The 11,463-nt window shown below is 48.4% G+C and overlaps 1 protein-coding gene and 1 pseudogene across 1 annotated transcript; both read right to left on the reverse strand.

The window, feature by feature from the left end:
* Positions 1 to 454: 454 nt before the first annotated feature.
* On the reverse strand, positions 455 to 964 carry LOC115866448 (annexin-2 receptor). Its single transcript, XM_030881950.1, has one exon. The coding sequence runs from the start codon at positions 962 to 964 to the stop codon at positions 455 to 457; it is 510 nt and encodes a 169-aa protein (XP_030737810.1).
* A 6,002-nt stretch (positions 965 to 6,966) lies between these two features.
* On the reverse strand, positions 6,967 to 7,851 carry LOC115866447 (arrestin domain-containing protein 4 pseudogene; annotated as a pseudogene).
* Positions 7,852 to 11,463: the final 3,612 nt, after the last annotated feature.

An 11,463-nucleotide genomic window follows, 5' to 3' on the forward strand; every position in this document is an offset into this window, starting at 1 on the left:
CGAGGGCGCAGGAGCGTTCGTCGGGCAAAGTGGAGTTCTCAGGGCTGCTGGCCGCTCTTTGCTGGATGTCTCGGAGCCCAGCACGTGTGACCCAGTTTGGCAACGCCTATGCTGGACCCCTGGCCGCCCGGTGTGCCCAAGAGACCCCACCGGCCTCCCCCCGTCCAGCAAATCAGGGGACTGAGGGTCCCTGGTGAGAAGTGGCACCGGCCACCCCGCCCCTGCGTCGGGTCCTTCCCCAAAAGCCAAAGTAAGAGAGAGAAAGGCGTTGGAATTTGGTATAATTTATTAAGTAAGCGAAAGAAAATTTCACAAATGTCTCTGAAGACGAATTCTTCCATGATTGCTAAACGGAGAGGTGTTATTGTAATAACATCTGTCGCAAGGGAACATCCAATGAAGGGTCTCAGCGGAGATGAGGGCTCCTGGGTCCAAAGGCGGCGGGAGAGGCAGCCTAGGGTCTTCCCGGCCACTGCGTGTAGGTCCGCGGGCACCAGCCTTGGGACGTCCGGTGGTGTCTCTCCAGGCCAGGAGGAGGGCGATGCTCCGGAAGGGTCCCCGCGGTCAGAGGTCGCGGGTTCCAGATGTTGGGTTCCCGATGCCGCAAGACCCGCCCAGGGAAGCTTTGCGGGTGGGCGGCGGCCCCACCTCCTGAGGACGATTGTGGCTCCTGGCGGGTCGTGGGCGTCTTGTCCGGGGCGGGCGGCCCAGCGCTCAGCCTGCAGGTGCTCTGCGCTCGGGGTCGGTGTTTCGGGCAGTGTGGGTGCAGACGCCCGCAGGCGGTAGAAAGTTGTTCCCCATTGAAGTCCTCGTCGTCCCCAGAGAGCTGGCCCAGCGTAGGATAGAAAGGGAGCTGCCATTCCTCAGGGTCCGCTAAGCTCAAGATTTGCAGCATCTCTGGTTCCTGGGACTCCTCTGCGGAATCCCAGGCCTCGCGCATGCAGCGGGGGAAGTTCGGCTCCATCGCTTCAGCCCCTGAGAGGAGGAGAAGTTTTCAGGGATCCCTTCCCTGCGAATTTATACCTTCCCGTCCAACTTTTTAGCTGTCCAACCAGAGGATATTAGGATGGGTGGTGTCGTTTTTCTCAGGTTTCAAATTGCTTCAGAAGGCGGGCCCTGAGGAGATTAGGGGAAAATCCAATCATCTTGGATGGAGTTATTCGAAGTTGAATCGATTTTGTTGATTTGATAGAATTAAATTTTTGTTGTTGTTTGGTTTTTTGTTTTTTTTTTTTTAAAGAATTACAGGTACAGCGACTCTGCCAAGACGAGCTCTTTGGAAGGTTACTCCTTTATGAAAAGTATCCTATGTGCCCGACACTTTTAGTTAACTGTATGTCCATTGATTCTCAGAGCCCTTCTGCTTGGAAAGTACCATCAGATTTTACCCAGATGATCAGAATGAGAAGTTGGTCATCTTTGCATGAAATCACACTGCTGGTCAGACTGACACTCTGATCTTCAATTCTAAGTTAAAATTGCTTCAGACTTCCAGCCAACATGTAGGAGGGGAGGGCTCAAAGTCTAGAGATCTAGATGCAGACTGTTTGGGTACAAGTTCTGTCTATTATTTCTATATGACTCAGCTAGTTACCTAACCTCTCTTATCCTCATGTTTTTGCCTGGATGGTAGCTAAAATTTAACATTTTACAAGGTAACTTTTATGATTAAATTCAATAACAAAGGTCATGTAATTAGATATTCCCAGGCAGAAAATAAGTTGTTGAATTACAATTATTATTATTTTCATTGTCATTCTTAGTGACATGATCATGGATATTAAACATAACATCAATGAATAACAAACTCAAAATGTTGTCTTTTTGTGTGTGTTTAATCTGAATGGATTGTTTTTTCCTTCTTGTGTCAGATCTATAGTGAAATCGTATTCCCTTACATCCTTCCTGAGCTGTTTCAGACGTTCTGTTTGCAAACATGTCAGTGCCTCTAAGCCTAGACTTCCTTGATCAGTATTTCATCTTCAATGTAACAAAGTCAGTTAAATTCAGAGTTTTTAACAAGCATGTTTTGACAACCTGCCATGGGCAAGCTGCTGTGATGGTGCTGCACAGAGCTGTAGAACTGGCTCCTGCTTTGGCAGAGCGGAATTTTAAGGGGAGAGCAAAGTCGCAGTTAAGAGACCATGAGGACACAGCTAAAACTTTTTCCTTATGGAAGTTGATTCTCTGACAGGAAGGAAAACTCTAACGTTTAAGATGACTCCCAGCAAAGCCTGTGTTTTCCATGAGCTGAGGTAAAAAGAAATGGTATCAATAAAAATGAGAAATAAGGGGACTTCCATGGTGATACAGTGGTTAAGAATCCACCTGCCGATGCAGGGGACATGTGTTCGAGCCCTGGTCCAGGAAGGTCCCACATGCCGTGGAGCAACTAAGCCGGTGCACCACAACTACAGAGCCCACGCTCTAGAGCCCACGAGCCACAGCTACTGAGCCTACATGCCACAACTACTGAAGCCCGTGCGCCTAGAGCCCGTGCTCAGCAACAAGAGAAGCCATTACAATGAGAAGCCCACGCATCACAACGAAGAGTAGGCCCTGCTTGCCGTAACTAGAGAAAGCCCGTACACAGCAACGAAGACCAAATGCAGCCAAAATTAATTAATTAATTAATTTTTTAAAGCAGTAACTGTAAAAAAAAAAAAGAGAAATAAGGAAACAGAGAAAAGAGGGAACAGAATCAAAACCAAAAATGAGAAATAAGGAACTAAAGAAGATGAAAGTATAGACAATGCAAGAGGCAGAGAGTTGGAAGTTCTGGGCAAGGCAGCCAATAGTGGTGAGTTGAAGGGGTTCATTAGACCAGCATGCAGTGACTGTAACTGACTTGGGGGAATCTAATAAAGATATTCAAGACACAAAGCTCTGCTTGGCCGGGTTTAAGGCAAGGACAACAACACTGTTTCCTTTGAAGGCTCAACATGGTGCTAATAGGCCCTGGTGGTGTAGAACCTTCTCAGAAAGTTGTTTGAACACCAGTGGCATTTGGTTTTCCCCACAGAGGTTAGGAGCAGCTAGCCTGTGTTATACACGCAGCAGAAAGAAGCCACTACAGTGAGAACCAGCAATGCGGTCAGACTGCAGATGACCAATACCAGTCACCAACAAAGGGGGGAACAACTGATTTCAGATAAAGTCTACCCATTACATGTAGTTGGGAGGTCTTAATACTTCTTTTAATCTGTAGAATTTCCCCAACTCTTCTATTTTTTTTCCTTTTTATTTTTTGAAGAAAAGCGTATGTCAAGTACAATGTCTCACCTATTTTTTTAAAGTTTCACTCATAAACAACCTTTCTGAGCATCAAAAATAGGAAAGTTCCACTGACCGTATAGACCAGCACGGAGCAAACTCATCCTTCAATATTGGGCATGTGAAATAGCAAGATATCTACCAGGTAGCTATTTTCTCAAGACAGGAATGAGGTGATTTCAAGAAGGGAAGGCAGAAAGAGTATTTTATAGATTCCACAAATAATCATTGAAATGGATGTGAAATAAAGTAGATGGATTTTAGAATAAAATAAGTCCATTTCTTTTTCCACCTATACCAAAAATAAGTTTTGGTCTATTGTTAGGGAAAAGGGTGTCATGAAAGAATATAGATAGATCTGTGAGAAGAGTTAACAAGGACATGTATAGGCAGGGATTGCCTTCTGGTGAGAGAGTCAGGGACAGTCTTAGTGTGGGGAAAATATTCTCAGGGATCCTAACTATATAGTTCAAAAAATGGGTTCCTTTTCCTGCAGGTTGTGATTCCAGTTTTGGGGTGAGGAGGTCTTGCCTATGGATTGTCTTCTTATTTTTTTTAAATAAATTTATTTTATTTTATTTATTTTTAGCTGTGTTGGGTCTTCATTGCTGCGCGCGGGCTTTCTCTAGTTGTGGCGAGTGGGGGCTGCTCTTTGTTGTGGTGTGCGGGCTTCTCATTGCGGTGGCTTCTCTGGTTGCGGAGCATGGGCTCTAGGCGTGTGGGCGTCAATAGTTGCAGCACGCTGGCTCAGTAGTTGTGGCTCTGGGCTCTAGAGCGCAGGCTCAGTAGTTGTGGTGCACGGGCTTAGGTGCTCTGCAGCATGTGGGATCTTCCCGGACTAGGGCTCGAACCCATGTCCCCTGCATTGGCAGGAGGATTCTTAACCACTGCACCACCAGGGAAGCCCTGGATTGTCTTCTTATTGCTAATCTTTTTGCTTTTGAGAAAGAAGTGAAACAAAACGTAGGCTCCTAAGAGGAAAACCACAGTGCTATCTCTCAGCCCTAGCAGCACAATTAGGTGACAGCCACGGGTCCACAATTTTTAAGGGAGAACTGTGGTCTGGAGAGTCTGGGAAACCTGGTTGGCACTGTTTAGTGCACAGGGTCAGTAAACATTCTGATTCTCCTTGGAACCATTATCGTGCCCTGTAAGGAAACGAATTCTAAAGAGGTTCATTTTCTATAGTAGGTCATAAGGTATTCTCAGTAATGATAACTTTAAAAAAATTCAATATTTAGTTTAAATTTTTCCCTTCTGCTGTGTAATTTCCTTCAGTTATCCCAATCCTTCGATAAAAACTGGTACAGCTGTTCAACCTTGTGTGATGATACTTGGTGGGATTAAAGAATGGGCACTAGAAGAAATGCATCCTGAAACAGAGCACCCTTTTTCTGGAACCAGAGCCCAGACAACAGTGTGCTATTGGTGACCATGTCCTGGCATCCAGGGGAAGACCAGCAGTGATGCAAAGTTTTCTTATAGAGGAGCTGGGAATATCCAGGTGGACTGCAGTGGGGACTGTGTGGCTGTATGTCAATCCAGGAAGAGACATGAGAAAATCCCTTTACACATAGACTTGTGACAGGTAACAAGAAATTGGGAGGCATCTTCATGCTTGACGTACATATTATGATCAAATTCTAAGTCTCAGTTGCAAATTCCCAAGGTAGGCACTTGTGGAAGGAACTGCAGCAGAGCGTTTACATAGGCAAGGCTCTGGAAACCCTGCCCTCTCTCAGCCTAATGGGTGGCTGTGCCTTAGTGCTTTCCCTTCCAACTTGCTTAGAACCACCCTTAGTTGCTACAGGCACAACCTGTCCAGGGCTCAGCCTGGTACATTCAGCCTCTGGGTATCTTTTCAAAGTCATGCCTTCCATTCTACCTCTAAGAGCAGCATAGTTTGGAACTGTGCAATTATGACTATCATTTATTTTTAATCTTATATTGGAAAATCGCCTGTTAACCACAATTTCTGGCTTGCAGAACTGGAATTCTGGGTCAAGAGTATTCATATATATATATTTGAGATTTATTTATTTATTTAGGCTGCACTGGGTCTTCATTTTGGTGTGCAAGCTCTTGATTGGTGTGTGCAGGTTTCTCTAGTTGCAGCGAGTGGGCTTAGTTATGGCATGCGGGATGTAGTTCCCTGACCAGAGATCAAACCTGGGGGCCCCCTGCGTTGGGAGCTCGGAGTCTTAACCACTGGACCACCAGGGAAGTCCCCAAGGGTATTCATATTGAAATGCTTAATGCATATTGTCACGTTGGCTTTCCAAAGACCCTTTCAAATTCATTTCTCAAAAGCTGCTTTGGGGAGTTACTAGTTTAGCAATATTAGAACAAATGGAAAAGATTAATACAGACCACTGTGGTAGTCAAAGTTATATGTCACGGTTTCACTTTACATTTCTTTGATCTTAAGGAGCCCTGGCCCTGGTCCCAGCTCCCCTTTCAGCCACAGAAGCCCCTATACCGCTTCCAGGCCTGACTCTACCCACCCAAATCAATCCACAGGCAGAGAATAGGGAAGCAAGTTTTAATCATTGCTCATAATTGGAATCAACATAAGAAACATGACAATTCTGAGTACAACTGCAAGAAAGCTCCTTAAGACAGTATGGATCCCCTGGAGAGAGTTTTCTAATTGAGAGAGCTGTCAGTAATCCAGGAAAAGAGGGACAACTAAGGAGTGGTCTGCCCCACAGAGTCCTCCAGGCTCATCCCAGAGCAAGGCGGGGCCCAGGGGAGAAGTCCAGGCCAGGGCATGGGTTGAAGGGGCACCGTGGGCCGGACAGAAGAATGCGACTCCTTTCCTTGCCGAGCTCCACAGGGTTTCAAGCCTCCACAGGGTTTCCGCAGCTTCGGGGTAGGGGATGGGGATCGTCCTGGGCTCCTGGAGGCCATCTGGCCGCGTGTCTGTCGGCCTCCGCTGCTGCGGGCATCTCCTGGCTGTTCAGGCCCGATTGTGCCCTGCGGTGTGTGGCTTCGGCTTCTTCTTGACGGGACTGTCGTTCCACCCCGGGTTAGTCGTTGGCTCCTGGGCTTGTGGGTCTCGCCAGCATTTGTGGCCGCTCTCCGCCTGGCGACCGTCTGCGTGTCCGGGGCAAGCGCGCCGCGGCAGCCCACATGCACAGTAGTGGGCGTCCCCGCAGAACTGGGGGCTTTGGCAGGAGGGGCGGCTCAGCGCAGGGAAGTTATCCAGAGCCCAGGCCCAGGCCTGTTCTCGGTTGAGGCCCGGTGGCATGTGGGGCTCTGGATGCGCCCTCCTCCAGGACAGCTCTTCCCAGGTGTAGTACGCGTGCGGTTCCATGGCTTCAGCCTCCTCCCAGGCCAGACGCGTAGCGGGTCTAAGCAAAGGGCCGAATGATTCAGCCCCATGCTGAGTGTGCCTTTTATAGGGTCTGTCTAGTACGGGAGATCGGAAACCCAAGCCCAGATAAGTGGAGATAGACACTCATTTGCCTTGCAAATTGCCTCGGAGCCTCGCGAGATTAAGGAGAAAACTGCATCTTGCTGGGAGGGGTTTGGTGATGGTGTTTAGGGAGGGGGATGGGAGGAGAGGCAGGCCCCTGGGGAGACAGGTCCAGTCCTTGTCTTTTCCATTCACTGGGGAAAAAAACTCTCTACTCGTCAGGCAAGGCTGACAAATGTCTAGTAATTTAGCATATTAGAGAGGATTACCTGGTTTCAGAGTTGAGACTCTGAGATGATAGATTCTTGCCAGGACACAAAGCTAAAGGGCAGCTCAAGCATCAATTTTTTAGCAGCAGGAATGTGAATATACACAGCTAAGGAGTAATCCACTCGGATGATGCAGCACGGCGTCCCGTGCTGAAGATCTTGAGGGTCTTCCCGTTCCAGGTGCCGGTGCTCCCGGAGGCGATGTGGTTCCCGCGCACGTTGGCCACATACGTCTGCGACTGGAAAATGGCAGCTTTGGGAACAATCAGACGAGTGGAACAATTCCCTATTTCTGCATAGATTTAGCTTCTTCATTACAGTATCCCTTTCTTTCAGTTTTGGCACTCAGCGAGACTGGACCAGAAGTGAAAAATCAACAGCCAACCATCTTCTGTTGAGTTTTCAATACAGGGGTTAGTAATGCTGGTGGGTTGACATCGATGTGACCGACGACCTGGAGTTCCCGCTTAACCTTCTGATCAGGTCGTTCCCAAACCGTTCTCACACAGTACTGAACACTTCCATATCTCCAGGTGAATGAGGTTACCAAAAGTTCCGATGGACGTTGAAAGCTGAATGGGAATTCATGTTTTCCAGGCTGTAGTAAGACGATGCCGTCGCCGGCCGGGGGCTCGCGCAGGCTCAGGCGCACTGTCAGGTTCTCCATCCCCGAGGCGGCGGCGGGGTTCGCGGCGCCGGCGCTCCGGCCCCAGGCGGCGGTGGCGCAGCCCTGGGCCTCCAGGCGCTGCGCGCGCAGGGTCACCGGCTCGGCAACCTCCAGCAGCACGTGCCCAACCACAGCCTCGCCGCTCGAGTCGCAGCCCTTGCGCCTGTCCTCGCACAGCGGCCCTCGGAGCCCACCCCCGCCGCGGACCCCGCCTCGCCGTCCATCCTACCGGGCGACGCCGCCGCGCCAAGGAGGTCGGCACCGGCGCGGGGCCGGGGTCGTGAGCAGAGCGGCGCCGCTATCACAGGCGCCACGCGCACGCCGAGGGCCACTGCGGCCGCTGTGCGGGGCCCGGTGGAGGCCCCACAAGTTATTTTTTATCCCCCAATAAATTATTTTATGCTTAAACTGTTTGAGTTATTCCATTTCTGTTCCTAAAAACCACAAAAAGAAATACAACAGGGACATCACAGTCAACATTATATTTACTGATTACAATCTTTTTCTCTTAGAAATCTTAGAAGAATGAATCTAGATGTCCTTAATAACATATGTAAATGTTCACATTTTTCTTTTGCTCTTCAGGATGTTTTGAGAATGGTTGTTTTATATTCATCATGGTTTTTAGATGAGACCATACGGTTAAAAGATGAAAATTCTCCCTCAATATTTTATCTTGAAGTTTCACATCTTTCCTTTCTCACACGTCCTTCCATCATGAATTAAATAAACCATTCTAATAAAGACATTTGAATGTCTTTTGTATGTGTTAACCTTTTTAACACAGGGCTCCTGGGACAGGAGCAAGGAGCTTCTCTAATCCCTGCTGGGCATTGAAGTAGCCCAGAGACTGAAGTAGCCCAGAGACTGGGGCATCTGGAGTCTCGTGGTGAGGGGCTGAGCCTAGTGGTAGAGTGAGTGTGGAGGGTTGAAAAACCCCTGAAACTAAAGAGCAAAGTGCAGCTCCTTAGCTAGACCAAGAGGGAAAATTATCTGCGAGAAAGACTTCATGCTTAATCTGGCTCCTTCCTCACCCTAATCACACTCCCAAGACTTAAAGGCTGACTTTGCTTGAGACCAAGTAATAGAGTTCTTTTGCCATTAGCCTTCTGGAAACACCTCACCCTGCCCACTGCCCGCCATAGGGAGGGAAAGTTTTTCTCTAAGTCCATGCTAGTCTCACCTAAGGGTCACTAAGGATGAGAGTTTCTCCTTACCATTCTCCAGCCCAGTTACTTGAAACAAACCATTAAACAGCAGGGCATATGCGATAGAGCTCACAGAGGAAAAGAAGATGTCACTTAGGATAGCAAATGTCATGGAGTGTCACTTTCAAGAGGAGATTTTAAACGCTATGACTGTGTCCTGCTGGCACTCCCTGTCTGGCTCTTCTCTCCTGCTTGCTTTACTGAAGCAGGATAACTTGTGGCTCCCTGCCCCCTGTAGAGGCCCACTTGACAAGGAACTATGGGCAGCTCCTAAGCTGTGTCAGCAAGGAATCTCATCCCAAACAGGTAAAATTCAGTTCTACAGTTTTGTTGAAAGCAAAACACCAATCATCTTGCATAAATTTCTTTTCTTTAAAGTTTATTTAACGAGGTTCACATTCCTACAAATGAAAAAATACAGAAATTAAAACAATGGCATGTATCTTTCATCTTGTTATACAAATTCGGAAGACATTGTACATTGATTTTATCAATGATCTTCACATTGCAGGGTAATACGCATTTCATAAACTGCCAATGGGACTGTACTTAGTGAGGGACTCAGCGCAAATCTCGGGGCTCCTGGCAGCCCTGGGTCTTCCGGGCCACTGAGCGTCGGATCCGCTGCCACCAGCCTTGGGACGTGCGGCGGGTCCCGGGGGCAGGAGCCGGGCGACGCTCCATAGGGTCCCCGCCGTCAGCGTTCTTGGGCTCCGCTCGTCCGTCCGGGAAGCGGTGCCACCCGCCGAGGGAGGCTGCGGAGGCGGCGGCCGCCTCTCCTGGGGCGTCTCTGGGTCCGGGTGCGTCGCGCGCGTCTGGTCCGGGGCAGGTGGCTCTGCGTCCCGTCGCGAGGGCTTCGGCCTCCAGCAAACTGTCCGTTTCGCGAACGGTCCCAGCGCAGAAGCCCGCCGCAGGGACTGGAAAGCATCTCCCAGTCGAAGTCTGGGCCGTCCCAGGAGAGCTCGCACGGGGCGGGGTAGAAAGGAAGCGTCCAGGGCTCAGAGTCGGCTGAGCTCGGGGCTGGCGGCGTCTGGGGCCCCGGCGCTCACAGTCGGGAAAGGGCTGCGCCATCGCGTGGGTCTCACACCGGGCCATACCGAGTGTCTGGGATTCGGAAGCCCCCAGCCCGCGAGTTTTTATGCTCTTCTGGCCTCCTGGCCAGATAGGGGGAGTTTGGGTGGTGACATTAATCCTACAAGATAATTGCATCAGAAGACCTGATAATATTAATACAAAAACCAATCATCTTGGATAAAATGATTCATGGTCAAATCTGTTCATGATAGATGGGATTAGGGTTGAAAAGGAAAAGTACTAGTACACCCGAAGGGGAAAAAACTGTTTGGGGGGACAATGGGGTGTAGAAGGCCCCAAATCATACTGCTAGTGTTGGAACAGACTTGGAAACCCAGATCTCCAAGCAAAGGAATGCTTGCAGGGGTGGGGGAATGCCAAAGGAAGGTTTGTGATGTAAAGGAGGGCCAAGGGTGGTGACCTAATTCTCAAATTGGACTTTCTGACTTTCCCAGTTTTGTCCTCTCCTAGTGAATTGCTCAATTCAAAGAACTTCAAATTGTGTTTGGACCAGAGTCACGACAAGAAGCTCCAGAAACTGAACTGCTTGGGTGCAGGGGCAGTTCCACCCGTCTCTGGATGAGTGACCCTCAGCAGATTATCTCCTCCCTCTAGGCCTCCTTTTGTCACCTCTGAAATGGAAAGCAAATAAACAAGGCAGCTTCCATGAATGCATTCAATAATAAAAATGAATATTTAGGATTACCTGGCAGAAATTAACGTGCTCAAGTATTATTATCAATATCATCATGGATAGAATGATAATTTAATGAGAACAAATGTTAAACACTGCCTTTTGAGGGGAGGTTTTTTTCCCTCTAAATGGATTTTTTTCCTTAACATAACATATCCATGGTGTATTGCATTGTAATATATCCTTCATCTGTGTCAACCTGTTGACAAAAGCATCAGTGGCTACATTATTGATGTCCTTGACTAGACATTTATTTTACTGTGATAAAGTACAGTCATTCCCGACACTTAGGAAGTACATTTTGATGTCCTTCCGTGTTACAGGTGCTGTGATTGGAGCCACACACAAAAAGATGAAAATCTGGCTACAGCTTTCAGTCCTTACATCTTAGTGAGAGAGCGAAGCGGCAGTCAAGAGACCATTCAGAATACAGCCAAGTCCATGAGCATTGCCATAGCTGATTTGCTGACCAGAAAGAAACGTTCTAAATGTGATGCCTCCCTTCAAAGCCAGATTTTTATTGTTTGCTTAACTGCAGGGAGGAGGGAAGAGCATGGTAAAATAATAAATGATAAATAACAAAACAGAAAAATCAAACAACAGGACAGTAAAGATGGCAGGTGATTGAAATCTCAACTAGTTGCAAGGTTTACGGGGGCAATTTAGGACACTCACAGCTGAGGTGAAGATTCCCACAAAGATACCCAGAATAGAAGAGCTCTGCCTGAGTGGTTGAGGTCGAGGCCAGCTCAGAATTGTTTGAACCCAGTCACAGCTGAAATTCAAGGAGGAGGGGGGGCACCGCAAGCAAGTGATGTGGGTGCACAAGGAAGAAGTCGCTTCGGTGAGATCCAGAGTGG

Source organism: Globicephala melas, chromosome 3 (assembly GCF_963455315.2).
Source record: "Globicephala melas chromosome 3, mGloMel1.2, whole genome shotgun sequence".
Taxonomy (NCBI): domain Eukaryota; kingdom Metazoa; phylum Chordata; class Mammalia; order Artiodactyla; family Delphinidae; genus Globicephala; species Globicephala melas.